Source organism: Elephantulus edwardii, unplaced genomic scaffold, assembly GCF_000299155.1.
Source record: "Elephantulus edwardii isolate Elephantulus edwardi_28Jun2011 unplaced genomic scaffold, EleEdw1.0 scaffold00057, whole genome shotgun sequence".
In the NCBI taxonomy this organism is placed as follows: domain Eukaryota; kingdom Metazoa; phylum Chordata; class Mammalia; order Macroscelidea; family Macroscelididae; genus Elephantulus; species Elephantulus edwardii.
The window spans coordinates 224536-239846 of NW_006399807.1; the positions used below are offsets into that span (position 1 = coordinate 224536).

Below are 15311 nucleotides of genomic sequence, written 5' to 3' on the forward strand. Positions count from 1 at the left end.
ACTCAACTCAGTGGCACCTAATAACAACAACGACAAAGGAGAGAGTCAACCTAACTTGTTAATTTAGAATTGCTAGTTGTTTGAACACTCTTGGCACCAGTAGCCAGGAAATAAAAAAATGTATTGTGATGGGAAAGTCTGCTGTTAGGGACCTCTCTAAAGTACTCAAGAGCAACGGTGTCTCTCTGGAGACTAAGGTGCGCCTTATACAGGCCATGGTTTTTGCAATCACTTGTTATGCATCAGAGAGTTGGACAATGACTAGGGAGGATAGAAGGGGAATTGACGCCTTTGAGCTGTGGTGCTGGAGAAGAGTATTGAATGTACCATGGACTGCCAAGGAAACGAACAGATTCATCCTAGAGAGGGTTAAACTAGGCTGCTCCTTGGAGGCAAGGATTCTGGGGCTTCATCTGACATACTTTGGACATGTTGTAAGGAGAGACAGGTCTTTGGAGAGGGACATCATGCTGGGCAGAGTGGAGGGACAGCGCAGCAGGGGAAGACCCTCTATGAGGTGGATTGATTCAGTGACTGGGGTAATTGGGATGGGTGTGTCAGACATAATGAGATTGGCACAGGATAGAGCAGGGTTTAGGGCTGTTGTACATAGGGTCGCTATGAGTTGCAAACGACTCGACAGCACATAACAACACCAGTTGTTTGAAAGCTATTATTCTCTTACCAATTTTACCAATTTTGTGATGTGCTTAGATTAGAGCAAATAGACCAGAATTGCACTACTAACCCAAAAGCCATGCCTCTGGCAGTTCTAATTACCAGCCACTCTAATGGAGAAATATGGAAAATCTCCTCATGAATTATATACGACTACAGAAATCCAAGGGAGAGCCAGCTGTAAATTGGTTCTGATTCAATAGTAATGAGTTTGAGGGTTGTTGTTTGTTTTTTAAAAAAGCAAAATATTTCTTAGAAACAAAATAAGTTTAGATTCAGTTGTTTCTGTTTACAATTTTATTTATATGGTGCTAATGTTGTCTTGGTAAAAGTGCAGCTGGAATGCACCTTGAAGACAAAGATGGAGAAGCTTCATCTCTCATGCATTGGGAGAGGCTGTTCCATGGGGAGAGACACTGTGCTTGGAAAGGTTGAGGGTCAGGTAGAGAGGAAGACCCTCAGTTAGATGAATTGAGACCGTGACTGTATCAGTGGACTCAATTGCATCAGAGAAAATGAAGATGGCACTGGTTAGAAAGGGTTCAGATCTGTTGTTCATAGGGTTGCTATGAGTCATACCCTAATCGAAGGCACCTATAACAACAACAGTGGTTAGTAATGAAAACTCCAGCAGTTTGCAACTAAGGCAACATAGAAAGAAAGGCTTGATAGTCTACTTTCAAAACCTAGCCAGTGAAAATGTTAAAAAGCACAACAGAATATTTTCCTACGAGCTTACATATTCAGGAGGGACCAGTCACTGGAGGAAGACATTGTATTTGGTGACATACAGGACTGCCAAGGGCCAGGGAATCCAAACCCCAAAACTTTTTAAACTAGTGCCTCTTCTTTTACTTTTGAAAACAAAACAAAAATGTGAAATATCTTCAAAGCATAAATGGTTCCTTTCCTCATGTCTTTGAAGAATTTATTTAATAGCCTGAACAACGTTATTCCTACTAAGTACTAAGTTGAGACTATTTATTTGAATAAGTTCCCAACTTTTATAATTTTTTAAACTCTTCTAGCTGTAGCTATCATAAGCATTATTGCTTAATCAAGAGATTGGATAGTTTTTTCTATTCCAGATTATTCTCATTTATAGTGCATGAAACAAGTAAAACTTCTTACTTTTCCAAAGCTTACATTCTGAAAGTAGAAACCAAGCAAAAATAAATATGTAATTGAACATGAGTTTGTAATGGGTATTTTTGAACAGGAAATGCAGACTTACAAGACAGAGTTATCGTAAATGAATATTGAAAAATTCCTTATTTCTCAGGTTGAAACATAAATCATTTGACTTGTCTTTTAAAATTTACTTTTTGCTATTTCTGTTACCAGTAAATTTAATATAAAATTTAAAAATTGTATATGTTTTGTATACTAATATGATATCCTCCTGTGCAGTTTACTTACTGCCTCTGAAAACCCACAGGAGGATCAGCTGTGAGTTAGTTGGCTCAGTGGTAAGCAACATTGAATTCAGCAATTATAAATGGAATATTCTTCTATAGAGGAATAAATTTGTTAGTAAATCAAGGCTTAGTTTCAACAGTAAAATCTGCAGCTCTTGAAATTTGTAATTCTGGAGTCATTTCAGCTGGTACCAGTCCCTGGGGAGCCAGTTGATACAGCACTGAGTTACAGATTATTATTCAGCTCCAGGAGTATTAGGCTTAGGCATTTTCTTACATCTTCCTCTCTCCGTCAGTTGAAATCTTGTGTTTTTGCCAAGTAAAACAAATCTCACACTAATAAGAAGCCATAAATAAACAGTAGGAGTATGAGTCAGAGCCAGCATCACCCTTACTCCTGATGTGTACTCCCCAATACATTTATTTTGCACAAACATGTAATACTGCATGACTCCTGTTCTACAAATGAACTCCTGTTGTTTAAGAAGGGGCTGTGTTTTAGAGCTAAGTAATACTTTAACTTATGTAATTCTGGCATTTTACCAGAGTGAAAAACAGAATATAAAACTCTGCATATTATTGTTGGGAGAGAAAAAAGAAGTATATTTCCTATCTGTCCTTTATAAATACCTAAAGAGTTCAGTCCAAAAGACTGCTACTAGAGCTCAAAAATAGACTTTTTTATGACTGTTCACATCAGGTTATTCCAGGAAAAGAGGAAAAAGTGTTTCTTGATAGTCACATCTTTTCTGCTGGTTATGTGCTGCCTGATAAAATTTTATCCTAGTCTGTTTCTTTAGTTCATTATTCATTCAGTAATGAATGTTCACTGAACATGACCTGCTGCTAGACATTGTGCTTCTGTAGAGCATGTAAAGATAGTATGATAAAATATTGCCCTCGAGGAGTTTATTATAGCAGAGGAAATTGAGTTGTAAATCCAAGTTTAAAACACTGATAAGAACTATAAAAGAGATATATGCAAAATGCTCTTTTAGGAAAAAAAAAACCTGCTAGTATTTAGGAGCATGAATTTTCTTAGCTGTTTAATATGCTATTTCATTCAATCCTTTCAGTAACTCTATGAAGTAAATATTATACTCTTATATACCTGGACACTGACTTCATAGAGGAGTCAGAGCAGGTATCAGGAAGGTTTCCTCGAGGATGGACGAGTAAGATGATAATGGGAGGTAGGTGGAACAGTGTGGCATTTCACATAGAGAAGTGAATATTAATATATGGGCATAGAATGTGTGAGGGAACAGTTGTTGGAATGTAGAGGAGGTTCTGAAAGATGGTAGGATCCAGATCAGGAAGGGACTTTTGACCCTTGCTTAAGGAATTTGGTCTTTGCCCTACAGAAAACAGAAATGTGATCAGGCTTGCATTTGAAGAAGATAATTTTGTAACTATTTGTGCAAAGAATTAGAAGATTCTTAGCAGCACAGTGTTTTTCAAACTTGAATTCCATATCCCCCTTTTTTGGAACATTTTTATTGGTTTGCATATGCTTTGTGTTTATTCATATACATTTTGTATATTCATATACACTGTGTTTCATGTAGGTACACTGTGTTTTATATAATCTTACATTTGCATTATGTTTTATTTATGTACATTGTGTTTTATACAGTCATTCATATACACTGTATTTTATGGAGTTAACTACTGTTGATTAAGTCCCCATTGAACCTTTGCTATTCCTTTACTCCCCACATCTGCTCAGTAACCTCTTCTTTCTTAGTGATTTCCCTTTTCCCCAGCCCTTTTCCCTTTGGAATATTTAAACACATCTTGCTCAGTTACTCTTTTCACAATAATGGCCTAGTGAAATATTTGTCCTTACATTAAATGAAAATGTTTATTAATTATATATACATAAAAAGAAATTCTAGGAACTTCCAACCCAGCTCTACAATTACAAATCTGAGATGACTATTAATGAAATGTAAGTAAAATTACAAAGCTAGTAAAATTTAAATCAGTGTTAATTTGGGATGTTGATTATATTTGTATGAAATAGGCAAAAACAATATACCCACCTAAGTTATAAGAAGGGAGGTCTAGTGGCCTTGTGGTGAGAAGCTACTCTGCCAACCCAAAGGTGCATGGTTTGAATCCACCAGGTACTCCACAGGAGAAAGATGGGCAATCTCCACCCATGCAATTTACTGTGCTAGAGGGTCAATTTTGACTCAGTGGTTCTTGACAAGAAGCTACAAGTAATTAGCAACATACAATCATTTTCCATTACAGTGAATTGTTAGCTAGGTGTTGTACCTCTAACAGTAAATCATTAACACAATGAGACATATGGATATCTTGGCAGGACAGCTGGTCTTTTCAATCATTTGCTATTCTGGAAGCTGGACAATGAATTAAGGTTAATCACAGAATCAGTTCCTTTGAGCCGTTATGTTGGAGACGAATACTGGCCTGCCAAAAGAACAAACAGATTTGTCTAAGAGAGGGTACAGCTTGCATGCTCTTTGGAGGCAAGGATGACAGACTTGTGTCATTCTTTGGGTGTGCTGTGAGGAGAGGCTATTCCTTGGAAAGGGACATCATACTTGGAAAAGTGGAGGGTCAGCAAAGGAGCGGAAGACCCTCGATGTGATGGAGTGACACAGTGACTGTAGTAATGGAGTCAAATGTGTAAGAGATGCTGAAGATGGCACAGGACAGGACATAGTTCAAGTCTGCTGATCATAGGATCACTATGAGTCATACTCGTCAACTTGACAGCACCTCACAACAGCAAGTGAAGGTGATACTGACTCTCATAGTGCATTTACTTTAAATTATTAATAAAACATTTCTGTGCTGTTAGTTCTTCCTCCTGTTTTCTCTGTTTATACTAGGAAACCTTAATTCTGTCTGATGCAATAGTTGTTTTGGGGAGGGGGAAGAGAACAATTTTACTTACAGACTCCTCTCTGACTGACTAAATTATTGATAATTGGTGTGATTATCATAAAAAATATTTTGTGCTCCCAACCAATTTGAATTTTGTTATATTATGCTATAATAGAGAGCTCTGATGGCCATAGTGGTAGGAAGCAGTTTGACTCCACCAGCTGCTCTGTGGCAGAAACATAGGCAGTCAACTCCTGTGTGATCTACTGCCTCTGAAAACTTGCTAGAGGGTCAACCACAAGTCAATTCTAATTGGATGGCACATAACAACAATAATGTTATAATATTATCTAGAATGTGCTTATATCAATTATTTTTGTTATTATCAAAATGAATACTTCAGGGAACTGATTTAGTTCAATTTGAGAAATAGTAGACTAGATAACTGTTCATCTGTAAAAGAGAAATTGTAAACAAGAAAGCTGCCAGTGTCTTAGATTGAGAGTCGTTGGCTCAAGCATTTTGTTGTTGTTAGTCAAGCACGACTGGTAGTGACCCTATGAACAAAGACCTGAACTCTGTTCTATAACTGTCGTCATTTATCTAAGCTCATAGAGTTTCCAGAGGCATGTTGTTTAGGAAGTGGATGCCACTCCTGCATCTTAAAAAGCACCTTAAAAAAAATCCAAGACTCAAATTTTGTTCATTTTTAGTTGATTTCATTGTTAAAACTATTATTATTTTTTTAATGGTGAGAAAAATTTGTATTCGGAATTAGCCAGCCAGCTGGACTCAGTTTAGATGATCGCAATTTTGTTAACATCCAAAGGAGCAAGTAGAGAGTAAGCCTTCTTCTCTCCATCAGGCCTAATCAAGGTGTTGACCTTGGCCACTTCAGTGCCATAGAGCTTCTTTACAGCTTGTTTGATTTGATGCATGTTGGCCTTAACATCCACAAAGAACACAAGTGTGTTGTTATCGTCTATCTTCTTCATGGCTGACTCAGTGGTCAGGGGAAACTTGATGATGGCATAGTGAGTGGTCAAACTTATTTTCTCCTTGGGATGCTCTTTCGGGGGTTTTTGGGCTGCCTTCTGAGTCGCAGCGTCTTAGGCTGCTGGCAGATGAGTGATATGTGGATCTTCTTTTTTTTTGGCTGTGGATGCCCTTCAGGACTGCCTTCTTGGCTTTTAACGCTTTTTGCTTTGGTTTCAGGCTTGGGAGGGGCAGGGGCTTCCTTCTTTGCTTTCAGTGCCATCTTCATACAAAAACCAATGTTCTTAAGGAACAATGAATATAGACATAATTGTTTCCATGGCATAACAATTATGTAAGTCTTCAGAGCAGTAATATGAACTTCATAAATAAGCATGTGGGTATTAGGCTATTATTGCTTGTATAAAGAATTAGATCTTTTACCAGCACAGTATTTCTGTGTGATAAAATAGTCCCTGCATGATACAAACCAGTTAACATGTGTCACTGCTAACCAAAGGGTTGGAAGTTCAAGTCACCCAGAGGTGCCCCAGAAGAAGGGCTTGGTGATCCACTTTCAAAGACTCGTCATTGCTTAACAGCACTGTTCTCTTCTGACACACCCAGTGTATTCATGAGTTGGAAAAGAGAGGGAGCAATAGGGAACTTTGATCAGGGAGCAACAGGGTGCTCTGGGCACCTAGTGGACAGGGAGTTGCACTGCTAACCCAAAGGCAGGATGTTTGGATCCACAGCTGCTGTAAAGGTGCACCTGTGAGTGGGTTCTGACTCAGCAGCAGTGAGTGAGTGAGGTAGCATCTGATTTTACCAGAAGGAGTTCTGCCTAGGGGAGCACTTTCCAGCCAGGGAAGCCAATAATATTTGTGCTTATCTGTCTCCTCTATGACCTCTATAACATGGTCTTTAAATATTGATCATCTTAGAAATTCAAGAAAGGTTTTTTTTTTTAAATGAAATTACTTCTGTTAGCTCTGTAGTACAATTAGCCACTACTGCTAAATGACAAGATACTGAATAATAAGAACATTACACCTTGATTTATTTGCTTAGAACTCATAGTTATGCCTGATCTCAAATGGCCACAGGGAGATTTTGGAGCCTCATCAATAACTGCTAACATTTATTGAGCAGTTACTATGTTTAAACTTTTTTTTCTAATTTTTTTCTATTACTACTGTATTTACAGAATTCTAATACATTGTTTTTCACACCAGTTCCTTTCCATTTCCCTCACCCACCAAATTGTATGACCTCATAATTAATTTCCACTGCCACACATTCTAACCTCTCTGCTTCCACTTCTCCCCCTCCTTATACTCATTCTATAATAATTTTCTACAGTATTTGACCTTATGGGACTGATTAGGTCACTCAGCATAATGCTCTCCAGTCCCTTCCAAGTTGGGTAATAATTTATAAAATCATTGCTCCTGGGGCTGCATAGTATTCCATTGTATGTATGTACCATAACTTCTCAATCCATTTGTTTATGGTTGGAAATCTGGGCTGTTTTCATGTCCTTGCAATGGTAAAAAATGCTGCTATGAACATTGGTGAACAGTCTGTTTGAACCTCGGTTCTCATTTCCTTGGGGTGTATTTCACAGTGATTTTGAGGAAGGGCCAAACTGCCTTCCAGAGTGGTCAAAAGACATGGGAAGAATTTTCACAGAGGAAGATAATTCGAATGGCTAACAAACACATGAAGAAATGCTCAAAATCACTGGCAATAAGAGAGATGCAAATCAAAACCATAATGAGGTACCATCTCACTCCAGTAGCAGGGTTTTTAACAGGACAGCAAGTAATAAATGTTGGAGAGGATGTGGCAAGATAGGAACTCTTATACAATATTTAAACTTTTTATAGATTTTCATTAACTAATTCCTCAAAACAGTAACAATAGTTATTATAATACTTATTTTATGTTGTTATGTGCTGCCTAGTTGAAACTAACCCATAGCTGACCCTCCAGCAGCTTTTCAGAGTCAGTAAATCTCATGGGAGGAGATTACCCAGCTTTTCAGCTTGTGGATTTGAACTGTAAGCCTTTGGGTTGGTAGGCCAATGCATGAGGAAAATGAACAACAGAAATATTGCACCAGATTATATCATTAGTAAATAGCAAAGCCAGGATTTGAACCTGCCAGGCTAACTCCATAGCCTTAACTACATTAAGTGTATTGCCCTCCTACTCAGTAAAATTGTGCCCATATGTTAGATTTAGAGACCGAGTTAGAGTTCTGGAGATGTTGACTTTATCAGCTACAGCTGACAGACCAACACTGCACTGATTTGATAATTTAAATCCATTATAACCCAGATATGATGATGTTATGTACCATTGAGTTGAAACTGCTCAGGTAGTCAATTGCATGGGAGGATATTGCCAGTCTTTTTCCTGTGAAGCAGCTGGTAGATTCAAACCTCATGCCTTTGTGTTGGCAGTGCAGCACCTTACCGCTTAGCCACCAGAGCTCCCTAAGAGATGAGGATTTTTATAATTATAAGGGGATACATACCATCTGCCAAGTATTAAGATTATATTGACTTTAGCCTCATGATTTATACCTTTACAAATAGAAATCAGTGAAAAATGTGTTTTGAAGTATTAAATGTCAACCCCTGTCTTATGTTCGCATTTATATACAATAGTTGATACCACAGGTGTATGGAATAATTGTATAAATGAAACTCATCCAAAAGGCCACAGAATACTTTCTTCATGGGGTTTAATTTGAGGATTGGGTGCTATTTCAAGGAGAAACCAGTCCATAAATCTGTAGATATTCCTAGAACAAGAGAGATGCATCAGTTATTAGCATCAGTGGGTGAACCTTGCAGGGCTGTGAAGAAAAGAGAAACTGACCACCCTCTACACAGCTGTCCCTGGCCTTTGTCCACTTGATTGAGCTTAGTATCATTTCATGGCCCAGATCATGGCATGCAAATTCATAAAGCATTTTTTAGCTACTAATTGCAGATGATTAGTGGGGGAAGAAAAATGATCTGTTATTTTTCTATCAGCTGCCACTTTTACTAACAAGGAAAGGAAACATGGCAAATTCTTATTTCACATCATGAAATAGAATAGCTGAAGTCACCAAGTGTTCTGTCATCAAACAAGATACTTCACTACTTCTTGTTCAAAATGCAAGTTCAAGTTGAACCTGAAGAAATGAAACAATTCTGTAAGAGAACCAAAATATGACCTTGATTATATCCCATCTGAATTTCTTGGTTTTATGTGCTGACTGATACTGTGTTTTGTGTCTGCGACTTAGAGTGACTCTGTGAACAAGAACTCTAAACACTGCCTTATCCTGAACTAATTATATTGTCTCTGATGTCAGTCCATCTATCATGAGGCTGCCAGTTTGCTCTGTGATGACAATCTTTTTTTTTCTTGATATTGAGCTTCAATCCATATCAAAGACTGCAGTCCTTGTTCTTCTGCAGCAACTGTATCAGGTCCTCCTCAGTTTCAGCAAGCAGAGTTGCATCATCCACATAACACAAGTTGTTGATGAGTCTTTCTCCAATCCAGTGGTGCCACATTCATCCTCATAAATTTAGAGGCTATTTTAAGAACAGACTTGATGAACTGCACACTAGTGAACAAGAACCAGAGAAGCTGTAGAATAGTATAAAGGATAAAGAAAGCAACAAGTTCTTCAAAAGACAGCAAAGAAAGAAAAAGCCAAAATTATTGTCAGGAGAGGATGGATCTAAAGGAGCAAAATTTTATATTTATTTAATCGGTTTTTGCTTCTCTAGAAAACTAAGCCTAATCCAGCTCTTCACTATTGCTAAAGGCATCCTGGTAGCATAGCATGCCAAGTTTTGGGTTGCTGTTCACTTCCTAAACAGTATTGCTCTGGAAACTCTATGTACTTTGATAAATGATAGTTATAGAAAGATTTCAGTCCTTTTGTTCATAGGGTCACTGTGAGTCGTGCTCGACTTGATGGCAATCAGCAACAACCCAGATATTAACAGTTTCGACTCACCAGCCATATTCAGAAAGAAACCTTGAAGCATTTCTACTCTGTCCTATAAGGTCATGAGTTAGAATTAACTGGACAGCAGTGGATGCCAGAATAATTGACTTGAACAGACTTTAATTGCTGTTGTACATGGGTAGTATAGTTTTCTTAAATGCGTAACTGCAGCTATGATGTACTGCCCAGATCTCTCTTTAGGAATTAACTTGTTCCCAACTCAGGACAACTCTGAAGGGCCATTTGTCTTTCTTGCTATTTCACTGCAGTCCAACTCCTCCCTCTGCTTAGCCTTTCCCTTCCCACGAGTATTTTCTAATAAACTTTTTGTAAGAAGTTTCTCAGTCTGCTTGTTGGGAAATCCAGCCTGTAATAACATTTGTCTTGCAGGCTCCTCCTTCTTAGTTTCAGATCAAATGACGTATAGTTATGTAAAATCTTACTTATTCAAGATCATTTCATCAGGCTTATATTGACCTCCCCCATTCTATGCCACATGTGTTAGATACAATACCTGGCCTTGCCCTGAAGCACTTTACAGTTTGAGATGGTAAGTAAATATTGAGCTATATTATACATCTTTACAGTGACACTTTTTGAAATGATCTTTAGTAATTTTAGTATAAAAGTTTAGATATGTAATGCAGAGAACAAAAGGAAAGCATTTCAGGGGAAGGATAACAAATGTACTGTGTAGACTGAAATTTTAGAATGCTACAGAATTTGGCTTTATGGTTCTAAAAACTTGGGAAAAGGGTGTGTGTGTGTGTGTGCACGCACACACACTTTTTACCTTGAAAGGATTTAAAACTTATAGAAAAAGTTACATGCAGATTAATCACTTTTTGACATTTCTCCGCATATTTTATTATTCTCCTTATTCAGATTTTCTTAACTATCTGAGAATAAGTTAGATACACCATGCATCATTATCCCTTAATACTAGAATGTATATTTCCTAAAAACAAGTATGTTTTCTGATGCAACCACAATAGTTATCCAACTGAAGAAATATCTTTTGATACTTAAACTACAGTTTATATTAAACTTTTAAATTATTATGTAAAAAGATGTTTTAAGTCATAGAAATTTGTGTTTTAAACCAAAAATTTCCTTAAGTAAGCCGTAGACCATCCCAGAAGTCTGCTAATTTGATTAAAATACCACAGTGAAATACACTCCTTCCGATTTTCTATGGAGAACAGCGTGGATAAACTCAGATTACCAATAAAACTGTGAGTAAAGCTCTCTCCAGATGTGAGTTTTGCTCTGGAGAGCCCATTTAGTTGCAGGGTGCTTTTCTTTTACAATAAATTCTGTGTTGTGGATCCAAGCATTGTGGATTTCTTTATCTGTTACGTAGAGCACACAGATTTCACCTTTTGCTCAATCAATCCTTTACTTTATCAATTAAGTGCTTTGGATTTGCGCTTGTTACTCTGGCTTCCAGGCCAGTGGGAAAAGAAAGGGACTGCTCGAGTCATTAGACCTGCCTGATCTCTCCTAAGGCTTTGCCTCTGACCCTTAACTAAACCCTCTCAGCCTCGGCACACAAGTCCTTTTAGCAGCTCGCGGACCCCAGCTGCCTCCCGGTGTCCTGGTGCAGCCCGGGAAGAGCGGAGCAGCATGCGCTCTGGAGCTGCCAGCACGTCATTTCCGGCGGGTCTGTTGGGAGTTGGTGGTGGTGGCAAATGCCCAAGCTCCTGCCTCCCAGGGAGGAAGAAACGAAGATCGTGCCCACCCCAATTCTGGACGCCACGGCAGGCAATGGCCTCGACGTTGAAGGTGGAGCAGGATGTTCAGGGGAAAGTGGATTCATTTAGGGCCCGCATTGCCCAGGAGGCCGAAGAACTGGTGGCCACCTTCTTCCCACAGAAGCTGTCTGAGCTGGATAACCGGGTCCAGGAGCTCCGCCTGCAAGACCTGTCAAAGATCCGTTCAGTGCCCACTCCAGGACTCCATGCTGCCCCAGATACCGTGGGCGATGGGCCTAACCGGGATTCACAGCCTCTGCAGACCCCATCTGCAACCACGTTGGCACTGCCAGGGGGTGAGGGACAGTTTCTGAGGAGCAATCAGCATCTGGTGGAGCTGATTGAGCGGGTAAAGCCTGAGATCGAGCTGCTGAGAGAGAAATGCAACACAGTGAGGATGTGGGTGCAGCTGCTCATCCCCAAGGTGGAAGATGGCAACAACTTCGGAGTGTCTATCCAGGAAGACACAGTGGACCAGCTGTGGACAGTGGAGAGCACCGCAGCCTCCTATCTGCGCCGCTTCTCTACCTACTACAATACTCGGGCCAAATTGGTGTCCAAGATCGTGAAGTATCCCCAAGTGGAGGATTATTGGCGCACAGTGGCGGAGGTCGACGAAAATGAGTACTTGAGCGTGCGACAGATTCTTCTGCACGTTCGTAACCAGTATGCCACCTTGCATGATGTAATCCTCAAAAACATCGAAAAGATTAAGACCCCTCGGAGCGCTAACACAGAAAACCTGTACTGAAAACCTTTCTTCAGCCCACCTGCCATCAGGAATTAACTGAGCTGTTCAGGCAGGCAATTATTAATGACTTTACAGGTGATGAAACGACTGCATGTGTTTGTTCATTTTTAATCCTGTACAGCCTATCCTTATACTGAATCAATTTGATTTAATTTTTATCTACTTTTGCTTTCTAGAGGAAAGTGGGGTAAACCACCTGGTAGAGAAGGTGGTAAAATTGCCTAAAAACTGCCATTTTAAAAAGCAGCTTTGTTAGAGGAATGTTGGCCAGGGTCTCCTTATTATGGAATTGATAACATTGAATGGCTTCAGATGTTACTTAAAACACAAAACGAAAGTGAAGCTTCTCCCTAATGTTCTGCTCGGACACTTTGTTCAAACATCAGAAATGCTTCAACCCACCATCATTTGTTTTTTGCAAGGAAAAGCATATTAAATGGGTTGTGGTCTTTGTATGCCTCAAATTTAGATTGAAATAAAATATAACATTTTTGAATGGCTTAAGTATTATCTGAACTTAAATTTTCAGATAGATAAATTCCTTCTTTATTATTTGTACTGGTGGCATTAATATTTTCCCCCTCTGATATATAAGAAAATTGAGCATATAAAGAGTAATAGACCTTAATATTTCAAAGGAAGCAGACATCTGAACCTCACTTAGAATGAAGAATCTGTGAAAACAACTTTCCTTACATAACCTACCATCTCAATAGCTTTTTGTTTCTCTCTACACCGTTCAGAATAGTTTCTATATATCTTTTTTTTATCTCTTTGTTGTTTTTTTCTTTGGTTTTTTATTTTTTTAAATCTCTTTGTTGTTGTTTTGCCCTTGGATTGGAACTGTACCAAAGCTGACCCTCCAGTGGATTTTCAGAGGCAGTAATAGCACAGGAGGAGATTGTCAGTCCTTCTCCCGCAGAGCAGCTGGTGGATTTGAACCATGTGCCTTCAGATTTACAGTGAACATTCTTCTTGCTAGGTCAAAACCGCTCCTATTATATCTAGTTATTTCTCATTTGCTCAAGATAATTCTTAAATATTCTCATTAGAGTTTCTCAACCACATTATATATTCTTAAACACGTTAAAATGTTATAGAGAGTTCCACAACCATTCTCCCCTCCCCCCCCTCCCCCCCCCCTCCGCTTCTGGTAATGGTTGAGAGAAAGCCGTTGTTGTCTTCTTGAAAGCAATCTATACGATTAATGTTTGTTTCTAAAGTTTAATATTTATAGATTTCTAGACCTTCATTTGAAGGAAGGAGCCCTGGTAGCACAGTAGTTAAGTGCTTGACTGGTAACTGAAAGGTTGGCAGATGAGCCCACCAGCTACTCTGTAGGAGAAAGTCAGCTTTTGTAAAGCTGTACAGAAAACTTGATGAGTTAGTTCTACTCTGACCTATAGAATGAAACAAAATTGACTCAGTGGCAGTGGGTTTGATTTAGGTCTTATTTGCCAATAAGTTAAGTTATTGCAGAGTTAGGCACCAGGGAAAATTTCTTGCTTGTGACAAGGTTGACATTTTCTTTATAATGAGTCTTCACAAATGCTTACTATGCATTAGAGAGCTAAACAATGACTAGGGATGATAGGAAGAGAATTGATGCCTTTGAGCTGTGGTGCTGAAGAAGAGTGTTGAATATACCCTGGACTGCTAGGAGAACAAACACGTTTGTCCTGGAGAGGGTGAAACAAGCCTGCTCCTTGGTGTCAAGGATTCTGAAGCTTCATCTGACATACTTTAGATATGTTACAAGGAAGGACCAGTCCTTGGAGAGGGACATCATGTTTGCGAGAGTGGAGGGACAGTGCAATAGAGGAAGACCCTCGATGAGTGGATTGATTCAACGTCTGGGGTTATGGGGGAAGTTGTATTAGAGACAATAAGATTGACACAGGATAGAGCAGGTTTTAAGGCTTTTTGTACAAGTCGCAAGTGACTTGACAGCACAAAGCTCTGGTGGCCTAGTGGTAAGAAGATATGCTGCAATCCCAGAGGCACACAGTTTGAATTCACCAGCTGCTCCATGGTAGAAGAATGGATATTTCCTCCTTTGTGATTTATTGCCTCTGAAAACACACTGGACAGTCAGCTGTCAATTGATTTTAACTTGACAGCACACAACGTTTAAATAGTTATGTTGGTTTATGTGGTTCACTACATACTGTTCTGCTAACTGAAAGGTTAATAGTTTGAATTCTCCTGCCTCTCTAAGGGAGAAAGCTTGACAGTCTGTCTCCTCCTGTAAACATTTACAACTTTGGAAGCCTGACAGAGGGTTGCCATGAGTCAGAATTAACAGCCATGGTTTGTTGTTTTTTTTAACAGCAATGACTAAGATAATGTAGGTTGCTGAAATATGTTTATTCAGAGTCCCTTTGTTCTGCTATTAGTATTATCAGAGTGTGTTCATAATTCAAAAATCACCACCTGTCACACTTACATAATAATTTGGTTAGTAGCATGCATGCTACATAGCATTTCACTAGAGTGCCTTACATTTCACAAATTTTGAAAAGTGTTGAGTAAAAGTTACTTTTTTGGGTGCCCTTTGATATCTAAGAATGAGAATATTTCTGCACACACACTTGACAACTTTTATCCTCATTTAAATAGGCTGTGGTCTGAATCCTCATGGTATTTTTGAGACTGAAGGGATTGACAAAAAAATAAAGCCCTAGAAACTGATGGTTTATCAATTGATGTAGTTCAACTAACAGATGCTGCCCTGGACGTGCTCGCCAAGTTGTATCAAGAAATCTGGAGGACAACCTCTTGACCAACTGACTGGAAGAGATCTATATTTGTTCCCATTCCAAAGAAAAGTGACCCAACAGAGTGTGGAAATTATC

General features: G+C 38.9%; 2 protein-coding genes across 2 annotated transcripts in view; both read left to right on the top strand.

Moving 5' to 3' along the window:
* The window catches only part of ATF6 (activating transcription factor 6), a 353926-nt gene that overhangs the window by 207904 nt on the left and 130711 nt on the right, over nt 1-15311 (top strand). The gene's annotated exons all lie outside the window — the stretch shown is intronic.
* On the top strand, nt 11719-12456 carry LOC102872151 (proteasome activator complex subunit 3-like). The gene is made up of 2 exons (XM_006887359.1): nt 11719-11876; nt 12102-12456. Exons 1-2 carry the CDS (start codon nt 11719-11721, stop codon nt 12454-12456), a joined length of 513 nt encoding a protein of 170 aa, XP_006887421.1.